Source organism: Gallinula chloropus, assembly GCF_964237585.1.
Source record: "Gallinula chloropus genome assembly, chromosome: 5".
Lineage (NCBI taxonomy): Eukaryota > Metazoa > Chordata > Aves > Gruiformes > Rallidae > Gallinula > Gallinula chloropus.
In genome coordinates, this window is record NC_140090.1 from 40,164,299 (window position 1) to 40,177,385 (window position 13,087).

General features: G+C 40.6%; 1 protein-coding gene across 2 annotated transcripts in view; it reads left to right on the forward strand.

Annotated features, from left to right (window-relative positions):
• The window catches only part of GLS (glutaminase), a gene marked incomplete at its 5' end in the record, with an annotated part of 64,463 nt that overhangs the window by 39,200 nt on the left and 12,176 nt on the right, over nucleotides 1-13,087 (forward strand). The window contains 2 exons of one of the 2 annotated variants that reach the window (XM_084264370.1): nucleotides 459-551; nucleotides 1,374-1,557. In XM_084264370.1, the coding sequence (XP_084120496.1) occupies nucleotides 459-551; nucleotides 1,374-1,520 (240 nt within the window). In that variant the 3' untranslated portion in view covers nucleotides 1,521-1,557. Of the gene's footprint in view, nucleotides 1-458; nucleotides 552-1,373; nucleotides 1,558-13,087 lie in introns of those variants that run through there. The other variant, XM_084264371.1, reaches the window with a different exon arrangement.

Below are 13,087 nucleotides of genomic sequence, written 5' to 3' on the forward strand. Positions count from 1 at the left end.
GTAACCCGGTGCAATGTTCACTTTTAAAAACACAACAGCAGAGCAAAATTATGTAACTCTCATATTTCATGTTGTAAGTCAGATGGAAAGGTATGACATGATTTTAATTCTTTGTTTAATCCTTTTGATTGAATTTAACAGACTAGCCAGGAATATTCTTCCTGTTCCTTAAGTATAGCTGGAGTAAAAGTATCTTAAAACAGATGTTTTGCAAATTGCTACCTGTATTGTAGTACTCAGGAGTTTCAAGGTGCTGTTAGAACTTAATTATATCACTATGTTATGTTCAAAAGGCCTTACAGAGATTAGTACTGATTTATTAAATAAGCTTCTGTTATTACTTGTTTAAGTTACTGGGTTATGATGTAAAACACAATTATTATTAGTAGTATTATAATATCTTATGCATTTGACTGTCATATGCAAATTAATCATGTGTGTTCTCTAAATATTTGCAGGATCTGGTTTCTTTGTGCAATTTCCATAACTACGACAATTTGAGACACTTTGCAAAAAAGCTTGATCCTCGCAGAGAGGGTGGTGACCAGCGGGTAAGTTACTATGTGTGTTCTGTGAGTGTTGCTTGTAGGCATCAGAAGAAATATGGAAAGCTGTCCTCTAAATGCAGAACTGCTCAATGACATGTATTGCATCGAAGCTTTCAGATAAAACTAGTTAGTGTATGTTTCCAGCAGGCGCTTAACCTGGGTGGCCCACACCATCGCAGGGTTTTGGGTAGTAGAATTTCACACTAGAGTTATCTTTGTTTCATGCAGCTCATCTCCCCTGCTAGAGGAAGTATATGGTATTGGATACAAGTTGTAAAGAATTCTACTGCTCTGGTTGCCTTTAATAAAGATTTCACCAGTTGGTGGGCTTAGCCTTTCTGTTCTGTGCTGCAGTGCATAAGATGTGTGCAGAGAGATCCAGCAGAGAGATCTCCAAGACCCTGTCTTGAGAAGAGTTGCACAGGCAGTGAATTCAGGTGTTACCTTGCTGTAGGCAAGTGCCTCGCACTAAGGAGGCGGTGTAAGCGACCTTTAGGAATGGCCTGAATCCGCTTCAGCTAGGGGCACAAAAGCTGACTGTGCAAGGGTGTGAGAGATAAGGAAAACCTCTTTGCTTTTATTCCCAGTAAGGTTTTACCTAAAGCATGAAGATTTCAGTAGAAGAGACAGTATGATGATTCTATTTGCATGTATACATCTAAAAAATACCCAATTTAGAATTATTTTTTTTTAATAACTGGAGAAGAGAAAAATAAGAGCTTATGTGGAGAGGTGAAAAACTTGAGTCTGATAGCATTGACTGCAAGTATGGATTTTTTTCCTTCAACTACACTAATAAATAATATATGTTGCTTGAACAACTAGCATTCCTTTGGACCAATGGACTATGAGAATCTCCAGCAAGAACTTGCTTTAAAAGAAACAGTATGGAAAAAAGTGTCACCTGAATCAAACGAGGACATCTCCAGAACCGTAGTGTATAGAATGGAAGGTCGGGGAGAGCAAAACTAAATGAATGGGTTCTAGTCTCATTAAATTCTTCATTTTAAAAACCCTCAAGCATCTCTAGATTTAACTTTGATTTGAATATTGTTTGCCTGGTGTTTCATTTTTATATATACATTTTATGTAAATTCTGTATGCTATACCAAAAAAACCTGTCAAAAATTCAAGGGGTGGTGGTGGCGGGGGTGTGAGGGGGGGAAGGGGGAATGGGATGGGGAAGCACATGCAAACAAAAAAACCAAAACTGTTAATTAATTTTTCTAGGTACTTAAAACCTGAATGTTTTCAAAGATATACCACTTTTGTGTATATCTGTTTATTTTTGGTATATATCAGAGAATTTAAAGTAAATTAACTAGGCAAGAACTTACGGTGACCCCTCTGATAGGGTCAGCATGTAAAGATAGAAGAATTTTCATGGAAATATCAAATAGTGTCAGCAAAATACAGCAAATTCATGACTCTTAATTGTTTATTAAATGGAGATAGCTTCTGAGTCATGTTGTTACGGTATCCTTTTTCTTTTTTGTTGCTGTTTTACGTGAGCTTTCAGAGTGCTTTGAACAGAAATGAATCCTTTGGAAATGCCATGCTAGCAAAGATTATATATATTTTTTATCAGACCTCTAATAATTATTAATGCTAACCAATAAAAAGAGCAATAATGGCTGGGGAGGATTGGGAGAAGTTGGGGAAAAAAAACAAGTTAACAAACACAGCAGAAGGATTTCTTACCAAACTCTTTAAAGTGTCTTGCTAGCTGCTCGCACCGCCAGCTGGCAGTTATGACTCAGAAGCCTAATAATGCTGCGCTCCACCCTAGAGAGGAATGTAAGCAGTCCTGGGTTTGGAGTGGGAACCAGCCTGGCCACCAGCAGAAAGGATATTCAGAGCAACGCAGATAGGTAGATAGTGTTAAAACTGTTTACAATTAACTTATTTTTTTGACTGCTAGTGTGCGTGCATCTTCCTATACAAGATCAGAGGTTTTATTTACTTATGTACAAGCATATTTTTAAAAAGTTATCGTTAGTTGCTACTTTTTAAAATGAATAGTGAGTTTGCACCTCTGGCAGCTTGCTAAGAATGGGGACTTGCATTCTTCTGCGGGTGGCTGTGTCTGGTCATCTGCATGATTTGATAATTTTGAGGATCTTGAGCGGACTGTCTCTTGTAATGGTGAATATAAGCTTTGAATAGGCTCATAGGCAATGCTGAACAGAGGGCACAGACTTGCTAAATTCTTGATACTTGTAGCTATTGGATTCTCAATGTTGCTAAAAATCTCAGAGAGTATTCCCTATTTTTATAAAGTTTTCCCCTTTAAAAGCTTGCAGATATGTCCCGCCCTTTGTACACATAATGCAGAGCCCTGTTCAACAGAACATTTGAAAACTTATCCAAATGATGATAAATGGTGTTAGCTGATCGAGTGTTTTAAGAGAGAATGACAGATAATTCCCTAGTAACACCTCCACCCCTTCTGCCTCCCCTAACCCCACTCCAAACTGGACTCAGATGTGAGTTTTGCATAAGGGGAGAGTGAGGTTTTCCTGCCTCCTTTTGTCCCATCTGGATGTTTGTGAATTAAGGAAGATGCACAGAGTAAAGCTGATGTTCTCCAAGAAATCAAGCTGTTCTTAATTACTCTGTTTAAGTATTGTTAGTTTTGCGCAAGTATTTGAAATAAGCTCTGACTAAACCCTGAATAATCTTCATCTAGCAGCGTACTGTAAAAGGATGGGCTTCCTATCTTTCAGTCCCAGGATTGCAATGTTTAAACAAAACAATACGGAACATCAATTTTTGGTGAATTTGAAGTCCTGCTGGGATGAAGAGGTAAATCTGTGGTGCAGATGTCAGTAATAAATGTCAGCCATAAATTGCTGAATAATACCTGGTTTATAATCTTACTGCTTTTGATGAGGTTAGGTTTGTCAGTGCTTATCTTGAAAATAAAGTAAAATAAGTAAAAGGCAAAGTCTTGAATTTAAGAATCTCACCTGTTTGAGAACTTCACAGTAAAATAGTTACTGAGACATAACTAAAACTCAGATCCTGCAAAACTATATCTTTACCTGAATTACCCTCCGTTACAAGAGGGAACGTAGTTGTGTCTGTGCTGCTAATGAAAAGTATTTACAGCAATGACATGTTGCTGGTTAAATTACTGATTTAATTAGAAGAGGAAAATGTATGATGCAGGACTTGCTTGATTAAATCAACACACATTATTTTCTGGGGGTTTTTTTAGTACTATTTGAAGCTAATTCTAAAAACATGGTTGATGATGGAAAGTTGCTCCGTCTGGGTTTTGACTCGAAAATAAAAGTCTTTAACTGTACACATGCTTGTCAGTTGCATACAAAACTTAGGGTAGGGGCGAGTCCTGCATGGGAAATAAGAAATTAAGGAAACTGAGATGTTAAGTATGCATAATAAGAATGTTTAGGGTACAGCTTACACAATCTTTACTTTAGGTCTCTATATATTACAGTTCTGTAATATATGCCTTTGAAGCCTGTCTCAGAATTTAAGCTAGTCTCTAGTTAGGATGAGGGGTCAGGAGGGGAGACTCCTCTGGATCCCGTTACTTTGAACCCTGCCTCCACTCATGGTTTCTCATTCTGGGCAGCCATGTCCGCGGGTGGCTCTTGTTCACGGCAGGGTGTGCGGGCAGCTGGCACGCACCGTAGCGGGGTCTGCCGCCACGACTTACCCATGCCGGCACTGTGTTTGGGGAGCGGGTCTGCAAGACCGAGGCGACAGAGGCTAGGCATTGAATGTTCAAAGTCTGCAACGGTTTTAGTGTTCACCTGTGCTACAGTAATAGCAATTCTTGATATTCAAGCATTTTAGCTGTGTGTTTGTTTTTCTTTGTCGGCATCATTAACATTTCATTAGAAATGTAAATGCTTTTTAAAATTTTATTTTAGCATTTGTGTTGTACTTTTGGCTCAGTTGTTAAGTTACCTGTCTCGTTTCCCATTTTTTCATTTGCATTGTATGTTATTTATGTATCTCAATTTCCAGCATGCTTAATTTTGTATTGTTTAATAAATTTATTTTAAGCTGATTTTTATTGTATTTTTTTCTCTCAATGGAGAACAGACTTGTTCAAAGACATTTTGAGACTGAAGTGAGGTAGTGACGCTCTGTTCTAAACAAGATAAAAGTCCTGGAAAAGTAGGTAGAATAAGCAGACTTAAACAGCCATTGAAAACCTTCCTAAGATTTCTTAAACATTTTGTACCGTAATTATTTATATTTTCTTCTTTGGAACTTTTATCTTGCAAAGTTGAAAGCAAAAATCAAAGTAGCAAAACTTTTCTCACCGTGGCTTTTCTAATGAAAATGTCACAGTGCAGTAGGTGGTTATCGTCACTGAGTACTTCTGTGGCTTTGAAGATACTAATTTGGTCCCTTGGAAAATATGTGGTTACTGGTACCAGTGCCAGGGTAGTAACTGTTGATACTGAGCAGTACGAAGCAAAAAATACAGCCTGTAATAAATTGTGCTTAGTGAGGAAGGTGGTCCAAACCCCACATCCCTGTAGTAGCAGCTGTGGGGTCTGAACAACGGTTCGTCGGATCTGGTTCCTGGCAAAGCCCTTGCCCTTTGTCACAGGCTTACTTTTTTCTTCCAGTTGAAATTTATTCGAGATACTAAATGGTAGGTGTGTTTATAATGTGATGATTCTGAGGCAAGATCTTGTCACTGGAGCCATGTCCATACTGAGGATGGCCGTAATCACTCGCTTTTCTGTTGAGTGGTTTGCAAACTGCTGTTGTCTGTACTATGTTTTTAAAATTAGCTGTATGTCCAGGGTATGTATATCAAAAGAACTCGCTCTCTAAAAGTCCTATGGACAAGGAATGGCAGAAGAGGGGCAGTTACAGAGACACCCGCGGGTGATTTACTGTAAAATCATTTTGTCTCTTCCAGCTTGGTTTTCATTGTGTGTTGGTGTCAAAAGGCCAGTGGGTGGGTAGCGGAAATAAAAAGGCAGTGGCGTCAGGAGGTGGGTGGGAGGGGGGACAGAGCATGTTGTTTTTCCACTGGTCCTCCCTTGGTCTTGATGCATCCATCTCATTGAGGCACACTAGTTACCTGTGAGCAAAGTAGCTCGTGATAGGCTTCATAATTTATATAGAACGTTTTAGTATCCTAAACATTGCTTGTAAGGTTTTACTATCTTGTTTTTTAATTTTCTTTAAATATTTCTGTCATTTTCTGGTCATGATTCAGAAGAAGCAGTTATTCCAGTGAAAGATTACTAGACATTTTTTCAGCAGAGTTCTCACTGAGATGACTAAATACACCTAATTCTTTATCTTTGGTGCAGTCTCTGAGGAATTTGGGTGTCACTAATGTCCTTAGTAGTTGCAGTGGTTGCAAGAGGCTTTAAATCAGGTAGAAATCTAACTAAAGCTTAACTCTTATTTTTTATTGTGCTAGTATCTTGTCTGTTACATGCTTCTTGTTCTGTCTAGAAAATGAATGACTTAAGTAGCATGCGTAGTGATGTGCTTTTAAAGGGTGGGTCACACATGCTCCAAATTTTCCTTCAGGAATCTATGTCCCGGTATGTTGAGTGGCTGGTTGCAGTCTAAATTACTAAGGTATCTACTTAAGGTCAAGTGTGGTTTCTGACTTACCATTTGTTCCTTCCAAAGAATATTGCTTCCTTTTGGTTTTCACACAAGTGGAGGTTAATTTTACTGTCAGCATCTTAACAGGGTTTTGTGCAGATTTCTGAGATCCCCCCCCAAACACTTAGCATTTAAAACTTTTTTTTGCAAGACTCGCAGCAGCACAGCTCAGTACTTGGTTGGGTTACTTCTGAAAAGTAGGCATGTGCATTCCTTTTGTTCCTCGCAGACCTCATGTGATGGCTACATCTGAACCTGCAGTTCAGCTAACGCAGGCCCTGCAAGGAAGTTTAGGCTGGCAGAAGTGTGGTGGCAGCAAGTTTTTTTGGTGTTTTTTGTTGGCTGGGTGGTTTTGGGGTTTTTTTTAATGAGTTTTAAGTAGTTTAAACAGAATTTAATGTAGGTGGTAACTCTTACACCCATGCCATAGGTCACGTATCTGTGGCAGGTTCAACTGGACCATGCTGTTTTTTTAAAAAGTGAGAGACTGGTGTGTTTGCATGTTGGGAAAATAATACTTTGGCACCTCAGCACTAAAGCTGATGGGGTAACAAGGTTGAAGGAAGGATGAGGGGGAAAGGAAGGAGCTTCAGAACACCTTTCTATGCCCAGAAATGTGCCATCCAGGCATACTTCCATGTATTTCGTTTACCTAGCAGGCACGTGGGGGAGCATATCTCTTCTAAGGTCATGCTTTCTGGTTTACCTGCTGCTCTGCTCCAATTTCGATTCAGCTGGCACAGAGCTGGTGCCTTCTGCAGCATCATGTAGGTGCTTTCTGGTACCAGTTACACTTGCAGAAGGCAAAAGCTGGCTTCTGCATATATTCTTTCCAGATTCCCTCTGACACCTTTATCTTATCAGTTACAGCAGATAATCTCTGGTTGAGTAGCACCATTATTTTGTGAATTAGGGGCAGCTGGTCGTGCTTCTCCTGTTAGACTCCGGTAAGCATTAATTTAATTATTATTTGGTCAGACCTGGAATGAAGTCTGACTTCCCCTCCTATACTTGCACTTCTGTCAACCTGTTTGGCATTATGATTTTTCAGTGCAATTGCCTGAATTTGTTTCTTATTTTTACATTGTTGAATATTCTGAAAATTTGAAGTAATTGTTTTGATAATACCCTTGTCAGATACCTGTTAGTTTCTCTGGGAGGTTCTCTGATAGCTCAGTGCTATTAAGTAGGCCTTTCACTTGAGTTGCCAAACAAGTTACCTTTGTGCTGTACCTTTTCTTAAATGGGTTCAGTTTTGCCTAGCTGGGTGTAATCATGATAACCTGCCTGTATGAAGTGCAGGAGATGCCGGTGACTGTAAGCAACCTAACAATGAAACCAGCAGGTCGTAGAGCTTGGGAGGGATCTTTGGAGATCATGTAGTCCAACCTCCTGCTCGAAGCAGGGTCTAACATCAGTTTGGTCATACTGCTCAGAGTCTTTGCTGGTCAGATGTTGAAAACCTCCAAGGTCAAGGCATCTGTAATCTCACTGGGTAACCTGGCCTGGTGCTTTGCCATGTCCATTGCAAACATTTCTTTCCTAACCTCCAGTGGAAATTTGCCTTCACTGCAGCCTGTGATGGTGACTCCTGTTTGTTCAGCTGTACATGATGAGCTTACAGTCATGTCGAAGCCCACTGGCCTTCAGAAATGGTGTAGCTAAAAATGGCTTTAGATCAGCAATAACTAACATTTTCCAACTGGATCCGAATTAAGTTATTTTTTAATTATATAATTGAAATTAAAGTGTATTTAAGTATATTTAAAACTTGTTAGTCTCTTTATTTTCTGTTAAAGGGTCATGGGCTAAAAGCAAACGTGGTAGTAAGTTACTTGCTGAGGGACAGCATGTTACTATTAGGGCCCCTTGTGATCAGAGCACTTGTTATCAAAACAATGAACTGCCAACACAAGTGGAGTGATAGGAAGAGATAATGTTGCTTGTTTCCTGTTGATGTCATTCACTAGCTCAGCTTTTTCCTCGAGGCAGGCAACTTTATTGTTTGCTCAGGAATTGCTCATTCAATATCAGTTCTTTTTTGACCTGGATTTGGCTTTATCTGCAGCTTTGGCTTTCTGTGTGGCAAGAGCACTTCACGCTTCTTTGAAAGGACTTGTCTTTTAAACTTCTCCAACCTCTAATTGTTTCAAGGCAGCTAATTAAAATGCAATCTTGGTCTCAGAATAAGAAGTTCTGATCAGGTGCATGTGTTTGTTTTTTACAAAAAAACCCCAAACACCCGTGCTGCTGCAGAACAGGATTAAGAATTGCAATTGAGGAGTCGAAGAAGCAGTCATAGGAGGAGAAGCTAATAAGCCAAGTATGTTTTGCCCCATTTGTCACGGACTGTTGGGGAATAATATGACCATTCCAAGGGTTTGGAGCTAAAACCATGGAGCTAAAACCATCTGTTTAAGCTAATTTTTCTGATGCAGGAAAAGCTGTATATAGTCTAGAATATAGTCTAAAAATTAGAAGAAGGTTTCTAGAAACTTGTTCCTAATAGTTGAGAAGCAATTCTCTCAACAGAGTGTAAATTTGTGGCAGGATTTCCTGTATTCGGCTTTCAGCCTGTACAGTGTAGTCAGTCCACTGCTTGCACAGTTTCAGTAAATACCTTTCTGAGACCTTCCCCCTTTATTTTGGGAATAATTTATGCTTTGACTCTTGTAGCCATCAGTAAACTGTTGTCCGAACATTGTGAACTACCTAGACCGCAGAAAGTGGGAGCATTCCTCAGCTGTGTGGATACCCGTGGTAGTCAACAGGTCCTTGAAAAGGCAGACGTTCTTTTGTCCTGCCTGCTTAACACAGCTCGGGTCACTAAAGTACCCATCAGCGTTCTGCTTTATCTCTGTGGCTATGGTTGATCCCAGTCCTTTGGTCCCAAATCTTGCAGTTAATAATGTCTGCATCCACTGCTTCAAAGGCTCTGGGTTTTTTCCTGCATCCAGAGTCAACTGTCAGGTTAGTGTTTGTTCCCCTTGTTAAGACTTCTCTGTGTATTCTGCTTACTTTTTTTTTGTCAGAATGGTTGTAGGGTTTATTCTATAAAAGGACAGAGCAGGAATACAAAAGTCTGTGTCATGGGATGTTGCTAACCCTAAGATTCCCGCAACAGATTTCTGCAGGAACTCCTGCTTTAGCGTTGTGAAATTTCCAGTCTCTGTTTACTGGCAAAACATCATTGCATTGCTGTGAAGAAATGCTGAAAAAGTTTAATGGCAGCAGAGGGAGTTAAAGCCCATGAGAATGTTGTTCATTTTGCTCTGAGCTTTGACTTGGGTGTGGCAGCACGGTTCAAGTCTTCCCGTTCAGAATACTGATGGCAAATGTGTACCACCTAAAGCTGGAAATTTGCCTGGTCTTCATCGTCGGACTTGAAGGGTAAAAGTCTTTATGCATTAACTGTTTCACTTGATCTAGTAAACTTTGCATTGGAATAATTTGTCTACCAGCTATTCCTTTTTGTTCCACTCATGGCAAACACTGCAGCAGAAATACCTTTTCTCATCAGGACGGGGAGCTGGGTCAGTTTTTCTCATTAATCCCTCTTGTTAAGTTGCACTTCTCTGGAATTCCCTGATTCGTTATAGTTACTCTAATTTGTTTTTCCTAACTAAGACTTCACAAATTTCTGCTTGCTGTCAGGATTTATGAGTTTGAGAGGTTTTTTTTAAAAGAACCATCCATAGGTGGAATCAACCAACTTTATCTTAGGTTGAAAGGAAGAAGTTTAGTTTGGTGTTTCTTACTTCACGTCTTTGGGGTTTTGTCAGCTATATGCTTAATTCTGTTGAATCCAAAAGCAAAAACTATGTTAATTCACTGATAATGAGCATGTGGAACCAAGTATGATCATGCTCATTCTAGTCTAGTCAAGGCAGTTTGGTACTTGGGTTTCTCTCCTCTTCCCAGACTTCTTACCTTCTGAAATCAGCGCCATCATCCCTAAAACAAAGGTGATGGGTATGAAGCAAAGTGTAAGACATCTGTAAGTAACTGCTACTAAGTAGTACTTGAGATCACCTACTCTCTACCAGGTTTGTTGGCTTGCCTCTAAACATGCATGTGCACAGTGAGAGAAGCTCTCTAAGTCACTACATCATCATGATGTAAGCCCTGGCAATGCTTCAGCATTACTTACTAAAGGTCTCCTGTGTTGAAAATGTTGGAATCATCTGTGAGTTGTTCAGGGTATCTATAGCAGAATGATATTGGCCATGTCCATCCTAGTACCTCTGCTTAAAGTTGGGTATCACAGTTATGTATGAGGGAATCTTGAGACCTTTTTGTCTTCCAAGTAGACAAAGCAGCCCCTGCACCAGTGGTGTGGTACAGGAAAGGAGAAGGGGCCTCATCGGTGCACCTCGGACATTCTTACGATACTATGTACTCTTTTCTAGATAAATAACTTGACTGCCCTGATTTGGGGTGAGAGGCTTGTGTCGAGGGATTCAGCTAAACCATGGTTTGTGTGACCCACTCTTCACCTCTGGAGCTCAAGTTCTGGACTCAGTAGTGGTGGAGATTGACTTGTCTGTCTCCGTTGGGGGAGGCAGTGTTGGGAGTGGAGAAACGTGGCTGGCCAAGGCAGCCTTGGCTCACCCCGTGGGTTTTACGCATCTCAGAGTGGAAGGGGCATGGCCTTTCTGAAAGGATCTCAGTTACTGAAGGTAAGTAGGTGTTTCACTTAATCTGGTAAACATTTTTTTTGACAATTAATTTTAATTAAATAGTCTTATCTGTAACTTAAATAGAATCAGTTTACTAATACTTTAGGATTAATCAATAGCCAAACTGTAAATACTAAGTCACGGCAAATTTACAGTGTGTGTTTGTCATGAACTCAAGTCTCTGCTTTCGTAGCTTGCCATAGAATCACAGAATGGTCTGGATTGGAAGGGATCCAAGGATTATAGAGTTCCACCCCTCTGCCATGGGCAGGGCCCCATCCAACATGGCCTTCTTGAAGGACGGTTCAGCCAGTGCCCTTGTTACAGCCTGTCAGGCACCTGAGCAAAAGCAAACGTAGTATGAAGCAAGCAGTTTCTTATGTATTCACAAAATATATTGGAAATACATAGTCTTTCAGGTTTCATTTACAAGATGATGAATGTCATTTATAATTTAAAAATTAGAAAAATGAAATTCAGTAACCTCTGAGCATGCAGTTGCTGAGCTCTATTGCAGAACTGAGCTTAGTCCTATCTGCAACTTTTCTTTGTCTCCATGTGCATTAAAGGATGTTTTGTTAAACCCCTTGAAGAGTGTGCATGCCCTGCCTGCTAGGGTTTCAGGTGAATTAGCTTTTTCACAGGTAGAGAGAAATGATGTTTGAGGAAGAACAGTGAGACAGACTCTTTCTAGAACTGTGTGCTCAGTTGATGAGCATCGTATGAGCAAGAGGTTGGGACTGGAAGAGGTGAATTCTGGTTCAGTCTGTCCTCTGTAGCTGCAAATGTGATCAGAACAAGTGACCAGCTTCTTGTGTCCCCGTTAGGCTTTTCAAAGCAGAACAGATGGACAAACAGTTACAGTATTGTGCTGACTTGTAGTAAGTACCGTTTTTAAATGCATTTAATACCATTCAAGTATTCTGATGAAAATGCATTTAATACCATTCAAGTATTCTGATGAAAGGCCTTGGGCAGAGATAGGCAAAGCAAATCAGTATGCTGTAAAATGCAATACTGGTGCTCTAATTTGCAATTTCAGGTGGGCGTAACTCCAGAAGGTTTGCATCTGAAGAAAATGTAGAAAAATGGTAGAAATCCATTTGGAACTAGCAGTTGAGGGGATAGAGACACCATCTCTGCTCAGCCTTCACCTCCCTTTTCCTTCTGCAACTCAGCCTATGTGGTGCCCAGTGAAGGAGATGGATGGCTGTTCTCAGGATGACAGAGGGGGTTTCTGATCACTTCTTATCATGGCATCATGAGAAAACTTAAGTGAACGTGTTTGGTTTAATTAAATGTTTCTCATGTCCAGCTCTGTGCTTCTCTGGCAGGTACTAGGGCTGAGCTGCCAGTCCAAGCCTGTTTGGATGTTAGTGCTTCTAACTAAGTCTGCGCTGAGCCTAGTCACAGCACTGTTCTGCCCTCAGACTTGGAAAGGGTCACTTGTAGGACCGTAAAATTTCTCTTGTCAAACACGCACCTCCTAATTTAAAAAAAATACATGAGGTCAGAAGAAGAGATGCCCAGCTTTATCCTAGAAGATCAGATTTGGATTTGAAATAATTCTGAAAAGCAAATTGCCAAAAGAGAATATTAAAAGTATGTCAGGATTTTGCCCAGCTTGATATACACTAAAAAAGATATAAATCTGAGGGCCACATAATTCTTCTTCCTGCTGAGCTGGTCTGTTAGCAAACAGTCACCCTGCCTTACCCTACCTTCTGTCCATCCATCTGGGCCCGAAGGTCAGCCTGACGGGGAGGCTGTCCCCAGGGGCTGCCAGGTTGTAGCGATGCTGCTCACCCAGCAGCTACGCCCGTCCCCGTCCCATAGCACAGCTCCTCTCAGTGGCTACTGACTGCTGCCATCCTCACCTGCACTTCGAGCTAAAACCTCTTCAATGTGCAAAACTGTCCAGCATGTCTGTATCATTTTTAGTGAAGTAGGAACTTGTGAGTAAGCTGTAATACCACCTGAAATGATGTGCTGCTTGCATTTCAGTGTAATCAGCTCAACTGTGCAGGTGCAGTAAGGGTGTGTGTATAGGTTATGGATCTTTGTTGTGGTCGTTCATGCCATTAACTCATCCGAGTGATGCCAGGCTGGTGGTACTGTGTTGCTGTTCGGTATGGCCAAAGGGGAGGTGGAGAAGCTCCTTTGTGAGCCTGGGTCAGTGACTGGCATGAGGCTTTTGCAGGTAAAGCAGCTGAGTCGGTTGAAAGTCGTTTTGATGTGTCT